At 44.2% G+C, this 16,124-nt stretch overlaps 1 protein-coding gene across 1 annotated transcript in view; it reads right to left on the bottom strand.

The window, feature by feature from the left end:
- Positions 1–1,211: 1,211 nt before the first annotated feature.
- The window catches only part of TAF5 (TBP-associated factor 5), a 136,580-nt gene continuing 121,667 nt past the window's right edge, over positions 1,212–16,124 (bottom strand). Inside the window, exons 16-19 of the mRNA XM_086501738.1 lie at positions 2,489–2,754; positions 2,304–2,399; positions 2,145–2,214; positions 1,212–1,972 (exon numbers count right to left, since the gene is read on the bottom strand). Of these exons, the coding sequence (XP_086357864.1) occupies positions 1,913–1,972; positions 2,145–2,214; positions 2,304–2,399; positions 2,489–2,754 (492 nt within the window). The 3' untranslated portion in view covers positions 1,212–1,912. The remainder of the gene's footprint in view (positions 1,973–2,144; positions 2,215–2,303; positions 2,400–2,488; positions 2,755–16,124) is intronic.

Below are 16,124 nucleotides of genomic sequence, written 5' to 3'. Positions count from 1 at the left end.
TATGATTCTTACTTCTAGTAGCTAAACCCATTCCTCCAAACACACATTTGTACTACATGAGCACTCATCTACCCCACCTCCTCTCCTCTTATTTCACATCAACTTGTTTTTATTTTATAAAAAAGGCCCTTCTTTTCATTTTATTATTTTGGAATGTCAACATGACCATTCACCTTGTTTGTAGTCTAGCTTAAGAGAATCCTTAATGCAAGTAGTTCCTTAGAATGGTACCGCGTCTCACTCTCATTCTTCTTAACATCATTCTTTTATTATTTATTAGTCTTGGGAAATGCAAGCTCTTATTTTTTTGTGTGCCTAGAGGCCTTTCCTTTGCCTTTTATACCAATTATAAAAGCCTGAGTAGCAACGAAATACATCCAAGTACATGAATAACTTAGTGTGAAAATACCAAGCTAAGGAAATGCCTAGAATGATGGGGCACATCAACATACAATGAAAAGAAAACATTCACCTCCTATGAGTTAAAAGGAGCCTTAGTTGTCCTAACACAATAACATAGTGACAAAAAAAATCTTAAATTTTTACTAAGCAACTCATGCTAATTGTGGGGTATTCACTATGGGTTACCATATGTTATCATATGAGTGCGCAATAGGGAGGTTTTGTAAGGCCAAAAAGGCAGATTTTACAAAGGGTAGTCTTATATAGGATAATTTTGGCACACAGGTAACATCTCCCTAGTTGTACTCGCAAATCCCGAGATGCTAATAAGATGAACCAGATATTGAGGGGCTTTGGAGTACTAAAAAAATGATTTGAGACATATATACAAGAGGTCAAAGTAACAACGAACTCAATCCGAGCATGACCAACTAAGAACTTAGAATGGGCTCAGGGCCCTCATAGGGCCTGTATGGCCCATAATAGTCATAAAATGCTTAAAGCCACTACTTCAATACATTAGAAAGCATCATATGGGTGATTTTTTTTTTTTTGGTTGAATTTGAGACTAGTTCAAACATATTAACCATAAAATTAGTAAGCTGTAACGGGCAATGCAACCGTGTTCATGTTGGGCGCTATCATGTTGCACATCATGGGTTTATGAAAGGTTTGTTGCTATACTAAAAAAACAAAAGATTCATAACCATAACCAAATTGGTAGGAAGAGCAGATAAAGCAGGTAGATCACACATACTCTAACCGAAGATGAAATACTACAATCATATAATTCAAATCTACAATTAGAATGCCTCACGAACTCAAAGGGAAATAAGCAAAAGTTATTACAAGCCTTTAGCCTTGAAGAATGTAAAACATATGCTGTATCCTAGGCGTCATGTGGCTCTCCATGAGGAGCTCTCTGCATAAGAGCATTGCCTAAGACTGTCCAACCAACCATAGGAGTCCCACACGTAAATAAACCAGGCCTGGCCATTCACACTTGGCCGGACACCGACCAAGTGTAAATGATGCCTGAGGTGTGCCGGGCTACACACTATGTGGCCGTCCAAGGCCGACTCATATCCTGTGTGACCAGCTAGCTCTATCATGGCTCCATCCCTGAACTCCATGCAGCCACCATACTCTATGCACCTATCCGCATATGCCATTTGTGCGTCCAGATGCTACAGATGACGTGACACAGAATGTATTGAAAAACAAATGATGGATGGATTTGTTTGCATCTATCTCTACATAAATAGCTTATGTCAGTTTGATTTTTCGAGTTCTTATATTTTTGTGCTCTGGTACATACTTTGAAGATCAAATGCAAGCCTCGCTCTGCAGAAAAACAAGGAAATTTCTTTGTCCCATTACAATGGGACCACACTAAGCATGTCACCTAAGCTTCTGCAGGAGTGACCTGCAGCTGTCCCCTGAGCTTTAAGACCTTGCAAGGCATCAGCAAAGCTTATCAAACTTTTCTCTCCTACCTATCTCTGCACGTCTAAGTTCTTGTTGTAGGGTTGAAAGCGCCTGCTGCAAACAGCAGATTTCTCTTCGAGAACTACAAAAGCAACAAACACGTTAGGAATGGGTCTTATTTAACCTTGAGTTTGTCCATAAATGATACACGCATAGCACATGTAGAAAGTAAGCAAATGTACTAGACAAGCATCTGCACGGCTAGCTCAAGCAAGAACATTAACTCACACACACTCAGAGAGCTCAAAAGTTACCTTTAGCGTATAAACAGGTGTTGCCCTAGTTGGAAGGGTTTTCAGCAGTCTCAACCTTCGAGTAGCACTCCTGGGGGCAAAAAAAAATGCGGGACATAAGAGCCAAACAAAGGAGTGGATATAGCCACTGGAATAAGCTTCAGCTCTGTAGTGATATACTTCTCTTCAATCCGCGGTGTTTTCAAACTTCCATTCACATCCCAGACACGGACTGAGTTATCAGCAGAACCTGAGGCCAATAACGATCCCTCACAACTGCACACACAACAGCAATTAGTCCTAGATTATAATGCTAATAGCCTTTTTGCTTCAATTACAAAAAAGTACTAGGACGTAGCTCATGCCTGAACTGGAGTGTCCACACACATCCCGTATGGCCCATTAAAGGTGTTATACTTTGGCCAGAACCAAGGTCCCACATCATGATGGCTCCATCCTCATCTCCTGAAGCCATATAACGCCCATCCGGTGACATAGCCAAGCACGTCACCATGCCTCTGTGTCCTGTGAAAAGCCGCATGCATTCTCCTGTTGCGACATCCCATAACCGGACAGTTTTATCACTAGATCCCGTCGCAATGTAGTTGCAGTTCACATGCCATTGCACACACTTTCCACAAAAAGGAAAGATCCGATGAGAAAACGCTTGAAAAAACGTGAAAATTAGAAAGAAACGCATTTAAGAGAATCTGCATTTTTTCCTTTACAACAAACCTAGAAGAGCTAATATATTTACTGCAAAACCATTGCGCTAGACCAAAACAAATTCTTATACAGGGGAGAAAAAGAGAATTTTCACACATTTATAAATCCCACATTAGTGATCCCTTGGGAAAGCTAGTACTGTCAAAGAGATCTTTCTCTTGGGCTACATTCCCTTGGCGTTTGTAGTCGACGACACATGGATTCCTCTTACCACTATTATAGTAAGGCTCTGTAGGAGATTTGCATCCTACCTTGGTGTACCACATAGAGAGATGATGAAGTGGATGCAAATGTTTGGAGGCACACAATAGAGGCTTCTCAGTCCCATGTTTACACAAGATACTTGAGATCATTTTGGTATCTAGCACTTAGGCTTCATGCAGTCACTGGCTTCCACACCACTTTTGATGAATGATTGTATCTTGCTAGGGATAAATCCTGTAATTGGAGGGTGTTTTATCCCTATTATGTCTTTGCATATTTTTAGGGTTCTTCCCATATTTATTATATATTGACCTATGGCTGAATTTGATGTAAAGCAAAGGGTACAAGCCCCATTTTTTCACATCTTCTAAAGGGCATATTGACCTATGAGACCAGAGAGTTACATCATGGTGAGAAGGTGGGTATTGAGAGCTTGAGAGGCAGTAGGTACATATACAAAAAGTGGGTGTGCATCTCAGAGAACACATACAAAATGGTGGATGTGTATCAAAATCCGGAGATGGCTCCATAGTGGTCTCGTATGGTCCCGTACGTTCTGTACACGTATGACGATGTGCGGTACTAACTGAACTAAAAAAAAATTAAGATGTACGACGACGTTACGTACGTTCAAAATAAAAAAACAAATAATTCTCAAGTCTTAAGGCCTAGGACCTTGGGTCTAAACTTTACATTTAAAGAAACTTGACATTTGTACAAGTTACAATTTACAATACTACAATGTAAAGAGCCAACACTCAAGAGAATGAGCATTACATAAACCAAAATAATAAGTAGAGATTCAAAGATGAGCATTATATAAACCAAAATGATACAAAAAAGTGGGGGGACCAAGGGGTTTCAAAAAACTCAAAAAGTGGCACACCAAAATGGAGAGACTAAAGACTAAAGTAAGAAGTCTAAGAGCGTCTAGTCACTAGTGCTCTCATCATCTTCCTCATCTTCCTCTTGTGAGCTATGCTCATCAACATCATCCTCTTCCTCACATCACGTTCTATTTGACATTTACAACATTGGACAATGAAAACATAATTAGTATATTCAAACTCTTAAAGACCAGAGTTTAGAAAGAGGAGTAGACTATGGAGTTTAGAGTTGTGACTCGTGATTGTACCTGTCGAGCCATAGGCATCTCATGCATAGAGCACGGAAGTTCTCGTTCAACATACGAGGCGTCTCGTTCCGTCCGGTAGATCCCGTCCGGTGCCATTCGTTGCATCTGTTCCATACGGTCGATTTTTTGCAGCCATTTATAGTTGTTGGGATTTTTTGATTGTTGATCATTGATCGTTTGGGACAGCTTTTGGGGCTGTTTTGGAGCGCAAATTCAAGCTTGTTTAGCAACTTTAGCCACATTGGATTCTATCATCTATGTAGGGCTCTTGAGCTTTGGATGCACCCCCTTCCACATGTGACATGAAGCCCATGATCCATCATCCAAGTGACCTAAAGGCTAAATTCTAATGACATTGGGTGGCAGTGCAATTTGCCTCTTCTCTCATGCTCTCCCACTCTCATCAACTTTCAAGAGTCATCATCCATGCTCTCCCTCTCTGATGCTCTAGCCTCTTCCTATTTAAGCAATGCCTCTCCATCTTGTTCTTCAACACTTACAAGCTCTCAATGCTCCCATGTTCTAGCTCTCAAGTGACAAGCTCTAGAGACTAGAGTCTTTTCTCTCCATCTTCTCTCCCTCTCAAGCTCCCATTGAAACTCTCATAATTCACGTCTCCATCTCTCTCTCTCTCCCCCCTCCCACCCCACCCCACCCTTCCCTCTGTGTGTGTGTGTGTGTGTGTATAATCTATTGATACTAGTAGCTACATAGTACATACTACATAATCCCTCCTCCTCTTCATGAAGCCTTTGAGAAGCATTGCCGCTATTTTGAGCGGGTGGGGAGCAAGCAAAATGCTTGCAAGTGGTGGTGCAAATATTGCCCAAAGGCATGACCTCTTCTGTCACCAGTCTCATCATCCACTTGACAAAGATTGAGGACAAGCGGGCCCATGTCCCAATATCCCCGAAGATATCGTTGAGGAATGCAAGAGAAACTACCTTCCATTGAAGACACACAAGGGTAGAGTCACCTCAGATGAGATAGTGCCGCCGGATGTTGATAGCTCCGATTCAGAGGAAGAGGCCTCTCCAACTATGTCCATGGCTACCGGTGCCACCCTGGCCTATGTGATGGTGGTGCCATCTCCAAGAAGTCGAAGGCGCTGTAAAGTTATGGTGGCCGGCCTCTGAAGATGGCAAAGCAAGCCTCTCTAGCAAGATCGGTGGGTGGATGCTCCGGTCCCTTGTTTTTCCTCAAGGAGAGAAAGAATCGTGGAAATAGAGATTGTCCGCACGGTGATTGAATGCAATCTCTCCTTCAACATTCTTCAGTTGGAGCGATGGAAGAGGATGATCATAGAGATTGGTCCATGAGAGGGGTGGACGGGTGTGTCATACCAAGACATGAGAGCAAAGAAGCTAGATGAAGAGAGGGCAAGGATTGACAAGTCACTTGAGCCCATACGTGCCGGTTGGGCAAAGTATGGATGCTCTATTCTCTCCGACGAATGGAGCGACCGCAAGAAGAAGGGCATCATCAACATTCTTGTGTCTTGTCCTCTTGGCACGTACTTCATGTGGGCGGTGGATACGGGTTCAGGAGGGAAGAAAGTGACCGGGGCATTCATTTACAAGGAAATCCGTAAAGCCATTCTTGAGTGTCTTGAGCAATTGCCAATGACTCCTATATTTTAGGTTTTGGCTTTCTTTGTTAACTTAAAACATAGGAGTCATTGGCAATTGCTCAAGACATGAAGGCTCGGTTTACGGTTTTACCTCAAGAATGGCTTTACGGATGTGCTTGTAAATGAATGACCCGGTCACTTTCTTCCCTCTCGAACCCGCATCCACCACCCGCATGAAGAAAGTGCCAAGAGGACAAGACACAAGAATGTTGATGATGCACCTCTTCTTGCCGTCGCTCCATCCGTCGGAATGAATAGAGCATCCGTACTTTGCCCAACCAGCACGTACGGGCTCAAGTGACTTGTCAATCCTTGCCCTCTCTTCATCTAGCTTCTTTGTTCTCATGTCTTGGTATGACACACCATCCACCCCTTGTGTGTTTTCAATAGAAGGCACTTTCTCTTGCATTCCTCAACAATATCTTCCGGGATGTTGGGACATGGGCCCGCTTGTCCTCCCATCTTTGTCAGGTGGATGATGAGACGGGTGATGGAAGAGGTCATCCCTTTGGGCAATATTTGCACCACCACTTGCAAGCATTTTGCTTGCTCCCCACCCACTCAAAATAGCGGAAATGCTTCTTAAAGGCTTCATGAAGAGGAGGCATTATGTAGTATGTACTATATAGCTACTAGTATCAATAGATTATACACACACACACACACACACACACACACACACACACACACACACACACAGGGGGGGGGGGGGGGGGGAGGGAGAAGAGATGGAGACGTGAATTATGAGAGCTTCAATGGGAGCTTGAGAGGGAGAGACCCAAGGGAGAGAAGATGGAGAGAAAAGACTCTAGGCTCTAGAGCTTGTCATTTGAGAGGTAGAACATGGGAGCATTGAGAGCTTGTAAGTGTTGGAGAACAAGATGGAGAGGCATTGCTTAAATAGGAAGAGGCTAGAGCATGAGAGATGGAGAACATGGATGATGACTCTTGAAAGTTGATGAGAGAGGGAGAGCATGAGAGAAGTGGCAAATTGCAATGCCATTCAATGTTATTAGAATTTAGCCTTTAGGTCACATGGATGAGGACCATGGGCTTCATGTCACATGTGGAAGGGAGAGCATCCAAAGCTCAAGAGCCCTAGCACATAGATGATAGAATCCAATATGGCTAAACTTGCTAAACAAGCTTGAATTTGCACTTAAAAACGGCCCCAAAAGCTGTCCCAAACGGTTAGAGGTCAACAGTCAAAAAATCCCAACGGCTATAAACGGCTGCAAAACATCGACCGCACGGAACGAACGCAACAAACGGTAAAGGACGGGATCTGCCGGTACGTCGAACGAGAACTACCCTGAATGGCTCGTATTCGTTGCTGCATGATTGTGTCGATGTCCTCCATGGTGAAAGTCTACAAAGGACGTTTCCCATGTCTAGCCAATATAGATATTTGATCCTCTGTTGCAACCTTCTCCGTCGATGGGAGCATCCCCTCATCTTGGGACTCCTGGATCTTCCCAGCTCTGCTGCTCAATCACTCAGTATACCTCTACTAGTGATGTGCCTTGTATCCCTTGGTCCCGTCTTTGCTCAATTGGTCCCGTCTTTGCTCGATCTCTGGATGGAACAACATTTTGACTTGTCTCTGGGTGTGTCTCCCAGTGTGTGAGCCTCTCTCTCTCTGGATGGAACAACATTTTGACTTGTCTCTGGGTGTGTCTCCCAGTGTGTGAGCCTCTCTCTCTCTAAGTAACCTTGCTCGATATTGTTGAATCTCCAATAGATAGAGGACAAGACATCTTAGATCCTGGTATCTCATAACTCTAGATGGAGGCCCAAAACCCTCTCCAAAGAGGTAGTGAGAGCGGCCACGTATCTCATAGTATGTTGTACAGTGGCAAGCTCTGCCTCTGGCTCTCTCTGACACAACTGGCATAACCTAGCCTCAGTTGAAATGCCTCAATATCAGCCAATCTCAATCTCCATATCTGAATCTGTCCAATAGCACATCCTAATCCGTGGGACAAGTGATTGTCCATATGGGTAGGCAAGCCTAGATAAGAGCCCATCCTCTGTGAGCTAGAGAAAATGCTCTATATGTAGTCATCTTTGTGGCGAGCTCCTGTATAGGCTATATCTATGTCCTCTGCATATCAAATTGAAACACATCATGTCGTGTAAGTCTAGTGACCTCCCTCCGCGTCACAGAGAGAGAGAGAGAGAGAGAGAGAGAGAGAGAGAGAGAGAGAGAGAGAGAGAGAGAGAGAGTACTGAAAGGGGGGGATCTTGTCCATAGAGAAACCATGTAGCTCAAACCATGCTTCCATCTGTGCATACCAACATGATGCATCTCCTTGTGATGTCAAGTGCCGGGAGGACTCTAGGGCCACCCAAGCATAACGATCTCGTGGGAGCTCCCATAAGCTCTCGTGTGAATGCCACTGATCTCCTAGAGCCTCAACCACCAAAGGAGGGGCAGCAAGCTCTGCTCGGATGATCACAAGGGGAATTGAGACATTATCCTTGATCATCCTGGAGATCATGGAGATAAGTGGCCTCTGCAAGTCTTGCCACCCATCTATACTTCCATGTTGACGACTATGATGATCTACTAAGGGTCCCCATATCTGCACTCCATATGGCATAGCTGGGGCAACTTGAGTATCAAAAAGCCATAGCTTGGTGCGAGGCTCCTAGAACTGAACCTGTGAACACATCCTCCAAACCTCCCAAAGCTGCATATGCTCTAGTCAGTCTAGTCTTTGCTGCTCTCCTCATGGAGAAAATAAGAGAGGAGTGTTATAGACTTGGGCACTCCAAGCGAGAAATCAATAGCAACACACGAATAGAAACTTCAAAATCACTGAACTTTGAGATTGAGAGAGAGAGAGAGAGAGAGAGAGAGAGAGAGAGAGAGAGAGAGAGAGAGAGAGAGAGAGAGATGAAATGAAACGTTAAATTAACTTCTTCAAGAGGCCAAAGTGACCTATGAGACCAAAAAATTACAATTTGGTGAATCTGATACAATGTCTGAGTACAGAAAGTACAAAGAACTGAAAAACTCAAACCGAAACGAAATAGGTGGGTTGGGGGGGGGTGTGTGATGGGGTTAGGGCCGATATAATGGGTTAACTGATACAAAACAAATACAAGATGGATACATATCACTAGTGATACAAATGAGATGCAAATCATTAGAGGTAGGCGGGTCAAGCTCAGATGAGATTCCTCATCGATCACTGTCGAATCTCATCAATACCCTCCATGGTCAATACTCTGATTGGTCATCTCGCATGTCAAGCTAGGATGATCTGGATCCTCTGCTGCTACCCCCGTCGATGGTGTGAGGCTCCCCGTGGTCGCGGGCGCTTGGATCTACCTAGCTCAATGGCTCGATCAATCAGCCTACCTCTGGTGTGAGTGGGATTTGATATCTGCTTTGATGACTGCTCCTCTGGCTGTCCCTTGGCTGGTGTAAAGAAGTCTGATCTGTCGCTGAAACTGGCTCTCTAGTGATGTCCCCAACAAGATCTCTCTATGTCTGCACAATCTAGTAGAAACAATCCAAGACATATATGATCCTCGTATCTCATGACTCTAGAAAATGGTCCAAAACCCTCTCAGAACAGACAGTGGAAGCGGCCTTGTATCTCATAGTACACCGGGCAGTGACATGTGTAGTGCAGCTCTATCTCTGGCTCTAGGCGACATAGATGACATATCCTAGCCTCTGCTGGTACCCCACGAAATCGGTCAGTCTCAATCTGAAGCTGATGTGAGGATGTGCGTATCTGCCCAATAGCACACCGTATCCCATGAGATAAGTGTGTATCCATGTATGCAGGCCTAGTCACAAAACCGTCCTCCGTGAGTTAGAGAAGATGCTCTCTATAGAAAGCCATCTTTGTGCCCAACTCCTGTGCCGACTGTATCCATGTGCTCTTGATATCTAGCTGCATCAGATCCTGACGTATGAGTCTGGTGATCTCTGTCCGTGTGAGAGATAGGGAGGGTGTATCCGAGGAGTGGAACAGAGGCAATCTATCCATGCTGAGGCCATGCGACTGAAACCATGATTTCATCTGCCCATACCAACATGATGCGTCACCCTACAGTGTAGCTGTCGGGATAACGCCAAGGCTAGCCGAGCGTATTTGTCTCTGGGGAGGTCCCATACACTGTGTATACAGAATACTGATCTAGTCAATGCCTCGACCACGAGGGGTGGGGCGGCTAAGCTCGGCTCCGATAATCTCATGTGGCACTGAGGCCTTAGCCCGAATCATCTGAGAAATCATAGAGACCAAATGCCTCTCCATACATCTCCATCCATCTGTGCTGCCAGATCTGCCATGGTGGTCTACTGAGGGTCCCCATATCTGAACTCCGTAAAGCATAGCTGAAGCCACTAGAGTGTCAAAAAGCCAGAGCTTTGTTCGCGGTTCCTGAAATTGAATCCTCTCCAATCCTCCCAAGGCTGCATAGGCTCTCGTCAGTCTAGTCTCTGTTGCTCTCCTCAATGGAAATACCGGTCCACTAAAGACTACCCCAAGATAGGTGTATGCATCTGTGTACTCCACTATCTCCTAGCCATACGTAAATGTGGGTGCTAACCTCCTAACCCCCTATGATATGGTGTTGAACACCATAACCTTGGTTTTCCCAAAGTTAACAGACAATCCACTATCATGAGCAAATGTGTGCAAAGCATCCAAATGACGCTCCATCCCCTCCAGAGAGTCAACAATCAACACAATATCATGAGCGTATTATCATGAGCGTATAACAACATTGGAATCCATGTCCCTGCTAGCTGAGCACCTCTGTTTCCCTCTCACTCTACACAGTTTGAAAACTCATCCACATACATCCCAAAAGGAATCGGAGATAGGAGGCATCCCTGCTTCAACCCATAGTGGAAAGGACCATGTCAGACATACCCTCAATAGTGCGTACCTGCCCTACCACTGTCATGTATAACGTCAAGATCCATCATCTCTGTGGGCACACCAATGTCCTGTAGTCTGCGTGTAAGTCTAGCTCTTGGCACTGTGTCAAAAGCTTTGCGAAAATCCACAAAGCTACAACAGATCCTCCTGCCATGGTGTCTACCCTCCTCAATCATAGCTTTGAGTGTCAGAATCTGGTCAAGGGTGGAGAAACCTCCCCTGATCCTGCCTGTCCTGATGCTTGTATGCCCTTTCTCTCTGCCCATTTACTCAACTCCTCAAGAATAGATGCATACAGCCTAGCCAACGTGCGACCAACCATGATGGTGCGATAATTTTCAAGAATCATGGGGGGGGGGGGGGGGGGGAGAGAGAGAGAGAGAGAGAGAGAGAGAGAGAGAGAGCATGGCACGACGGAGTTCCACGCCCAGAAGCACAAGCCCCAAAGACTGGCATCCCTTTTGGTATTTCTTTATTATTGCTCACAACATAGTACAACTCCCGAGGGTCCTTTGCTCTCAGACTCTGCGAGTGAGAGGCCCAAGGGCTCTTTTATTCTTACAAGAGATGCCCAAAGCATAGCCCCAAAAGCATCAAATCAAAAGCGCTACAAACCCAAAAGCATCAATCACATTTCTGTCGAGGGTCTCAGATACAAACCGTGATCATTGTAACCATTTAGTAATCACATCCAAACTAAATTGTCTTTTCAAAGATGTCTTGATCTACTAAATCTTGTTACTATCAGATTCATATCCTTTCATTTCACATTTTAATCAAGCAAACCATTCCCATGACCATCCGCACAAGATAATACATCCATATAGCATGCAGTTCACAAAATCACACACTTAGTTCACACTGAACACGGCGTTTTCAATCATTCAATCTAGCCATCTCATTTCGTCCAGAACTCTTGATGCACGTAGATCACAATGTAGCCATCTCATCCTTCCGGAACTCTTGATGCACTCATTACAGTATCTAGTCATCTCATTCAGAGACATCTTGATGCACTAGAATTTCATTCACTTAGGCATCACATCCAGATCTCACCGATCTCTAACAGATGTCGAGATGCACTAAGTTCAGATCACATTCATTTTTCATTCACTTAGCCATCACATCCAGATCTCACTGATCTCTAACAAATGTCTAGATGCACTAAGGTCCAATCATTCATATAAAAAAATGCTACCGACATTTCATTTTTCTCTACACGTCTCTAACAATATATACATGAAAGAGCATATGTTTTCAGTTCAATCAAGGAAATTTCCAATTCAGTGCACACAGTTCATAAAGTCTTTCGCCAAATATTGTAGCCCGTCGGTACCCTAAATCTCAAAGAGAAATTGGTGACTTTATTCAATCTAGGCAATCTCTAACAAAGGAGTGGAGTGGCTCCTCTCTTGTGCAGTCCGCACCGCACCAGATTCAACCTTGCTGATTCATCAGTAATGTCACAAAGTAATGACGTGGCATGGTCATCTCAACAAGCCCCAGTGAGAAATGAAAGATTTAATATATTATAATTTGTTCCAACTTATAAGGATAAGCTGCTCCAACTTATAAGGACCCGCCCGATGGGGCCCCGGGGATCTCCGAGAATTGCGGCAGGATGCTGACGTGGCCTAGCGTACGGATTTCCACGTTTTGCAGCATGATCTGCGGCAACAGCTTATGGCGCAAGGCTTTGAGGCCAGATGCTTTTGGACTTATTGCTTTTCATGTAAGTGCTTTTAGAAGGCCATGGGCCTTTAAAAGAATTTCCCGGGCCTCTTTCTCCCTCAGATTGGCTTGGGACCACTGCAAGGAGGAGAGGACCCTTAGACATTGTACTTTGCCAAGTATTAATGAAAAAGAAATACCGAAAGTGTTGGAATTAGGGTTCCAGAGAAACACACACAGCTTGGAGAAGACGAAGGAAGCTCAAGACACACAATAGAGAGTGTGTTACTTAGTGTGCAATGGAAAGATAGATAGCCCTAGAGTGATGGGCGTATATACAATGCACGGGGGAAAAAACCTCCTAAAGAGGGAAAAAATGCCCCGGCGGTCCTAGTGTGTTCACACACATCACTACCACATGTATATGGTAACAAATCCCCCCTGGAGTGATGCGATGAACGAGAGCTGGCACATGAGTAAAGGGAAGTGTCATGCCCTGAGGACAGGATCAGTCCACAAAGGGGAGTAAGCCCAAAGCTGTGCGGAAAGCTTCAAGCTTCTCACGAGACAATGCCTTTGTGAAAAGATCTGCAAGGTTGTCCTGTGTTGGCACATAAGCCAAGCTGATCTCTCCTGCTGAGAGCCTCTCCCTGACTAAGTGGTAATGCACCTCAATGTGCTTTGTGCGAGCATGAAAAACTGGGTTCCTCGCAATTGCCAATGCGCTCTGACTGTCAGTGTAGATAGTGTTGGCAGTGTCCTGTCCAACACCCAAATCAGCCATAAGGCGTCTGAGCCATACACACTCAACCGTAGTTGTGAAGACTGCCCTGTACTTAGCCTCACAACTCGAAGTGGCCACAGTAGGTTGCTTCTTGCTCAACCATGAGATACATGAACTGCCAAGCATGAAACAAAAACCACTTGTGGACACTCGTGCGTCAAAACAACCATCCCAATCTAAGTCCGAAAAAGCATGTAAGTCTGGCGGCAATGATCCCCCCTTAGGATAAAACAAGCCAAGATGTAAAGTGCCACTAAGGTAGCGGAAAATCCTCTTGACAGCTTGCCAATGCTTAGATCCTGGGCTATGCATAAATCTGTTGACCTGTGAGACTGCAAACTGAATATCTGTCCTCGTGTTGCATACATAAATGAGGCAGCCAACAGCAGTTTGGTAAAGAGTGACATCAGCAAGATCGCCAGCATCATGTAGACTCAACTTCAAACCTGTTTCCATGGGAGTGGCAATAGGTTTGCAATCCTCAACTCCAAACTTACATAGCAATGTCTCTATGTAACTTTTCTGACACAAGGCAATACCACCATCACACTGCTTAAATTGTATACCCAAATAATGATGCAACAACCCCAAATCTTTCATCTTGAAAGTAGCATTCAAATCAGCCTTAAATTCATCAATATGTCTCTCATTTGGTCCAGAGATCAGCAAATCATCGACATAAAGAACCACAATGAGAAATACATCATCCTCACGCTTTACATACAATGTGCTTTCTGTTGGACTGTTACGAAAGCCTTGTTTAACCAAATGAGTGTCAGCTTTCTCATACCAAGCATGAGGAGATTGCTTCAACCCATACAAAGCCTTCTTACATCTGCACACTTTGTCCTCTTGTCCTTTTATGACAAAACCGCGAGGCTGTGTTACATAAACTTCCTCAAATATGTCACCATTCAAGAAAGCAGTAACAATGTCTGATTGATGTACATCCCAACCAAAATGAGTTGCCAATGCACATAGAAAACGCACAGTAGTCATACGACAAGTGGGAGCAAAAGTCTCTTCATAATCTATGCCTTTTTGCTGTGCATAACCCTTTGCAACAAGTCGAGCCTTATGGCGATCGATCTTACCATCCGGTTTGCGTTTCAACTTGTAAACCCACTTCATACCAATGGCCTTTTTGCCAGGAGGCAAATCACATAAAGTCCATGTGTCATTTTCTATAAGTGCATCATATTCTGATTGCATGGCAGCCATCCAATTTTCTCAATTCTGTGCTTCATCAAAAGACAGAGGCTCCTCAACATCATGTAAACTAGACACAGCCAAAGCATAACAATCTGATGCATAAGATGCATGGCGAGAGCCTGAACGAGTACGACTAGACAAAGGTGCATCCAATTTACTGGCACGCAAAGTGTGCACCAGCCATTTTGGCATACCTCTAGCCTGCTCATTTTCAACCCTTTCCTCATCAAGTACATCATGTACATCTGCATTAGTAATAGACTGATCTAAAACATTTTCAAAAACCCCCATAGGCTGTACATTGCCTCATTGGAACTTACATTCGTATTTCCACCACTGAAAAGAGGCAACAAAGTGTCATAAATGTCCTGTGAGCTTACATTACTCTCTCTAGTACATGACAGCAAGGGCTGAACAGAATCTTCCACAAACACTACATCCCGAGAAACCAGAATACGTTTTGTTTGCGGATGATACAACCTGTAACCTTTGCTTTCAGCACTATAACCAACAAAAATACATTTGACAGCCTTATCATCCAATTTTCTGCGCTGCACTTGTGGCACCAAAGCATATGCCAAACAACCAAAAACACGTATGTGCTCAATAGAAGGCTTTCTATCATGCCATGCTTCATATGGAGTAATAGACTGCAAAGCTTTCGTAGGACACATGTTAAGTACATAAGTGGCACACATGATGGCCTCAAGCCAAAAAGAATGCGGTAAAGCTTGACTTTTGACCATACATCGTGCCATTTCCGTCAGTGACCTGTTTTTCCTCTCAGCAACACCATTTTGTTGAGGCGTATAAGGCACTGTACATTGGTGTTTTATCCCACGACTAGCCAGAAATGCATTAAATTCATGAGACATACTCCCCCCCTCGATCGGAACGGAGGGTGCCCATAGTACATTTCGAGACATTTTCAGCCATAGCCAGAAATTGTTTGAAGCACATAAAAACTTCGGACTTCGCTTTAAGCGGAAATACCCATGCATGCCTGGAGTAATCATCAATGAAAGTCACGAAGTACAGGTAATTGCCCAAGGAAGGAGTTTGCATGGGCCCACAAACATCACTATGCAGAAGCTGCAACCTGCATGTGGCCCGAACTGAACCATCCTTTGGAAACTTAGAACGCTGCATCTTACCCAAAATACAGCCTTCACAAACATGTTTGACAGGTGCTTCAAGAGGCGGCAAAGAAGCAACCATATCAAATTTCTGCAAACGCAGCAAACTGGCAAAATTCAGATGACCAAAACGTGCATGCCAAAGTTTTGTATCTGAAATAGCCCTTGAATCTGCAACAGCATTTGCAAAGTTTTGTCCACACTTGTCATACAAAGTGAGCTTATACAGCCCACGGCACAAAAGGCCAGATGCAACAATTTCATCACCAAAACTGAGAACATGAACTGTATATCTGTCATCCACAAATTTGACTACAAGTCCAAGTCTAGCAAGTGCGGATACAGAGAAGAGATTCTTCTTGATCCCAAGTACATAAAGTGCATCAACAAGTGTGAAGGAACTGCCATTAGCAGCAGTGAGCACAATCTTTCCAACTCCCTGAACTGGATAAGAGGCGTTGTTGGCACAAGTGACTGAATTCCCATGAGGGACAGACTCGAGAGAGATAAACAATTCACGATGTGAGGTAATGTGCTTTGTAGCACCACTGTCGAAATACCACACATGTGAATCTGCAGCAACTGACAAGCATGCA

This window comes from Adiantum capillus-veneris, chromosome 26 (assembly GCF_014529385.1).
Source record: "Adiantum capillus-veneris isolate H3 chromosome 26, ASM1452938v2, whole genome shotgun sequence".
NCBI lineage: Eukaryota > Viridiplantae > Streptophyta > Polypodiopsida > Polypodiales > Pteridaceae > Adiantum > Adiantum capillus-veneris.
This window is presented reverse-complemented; position numbering and strand designations above follow the sequence as displayed.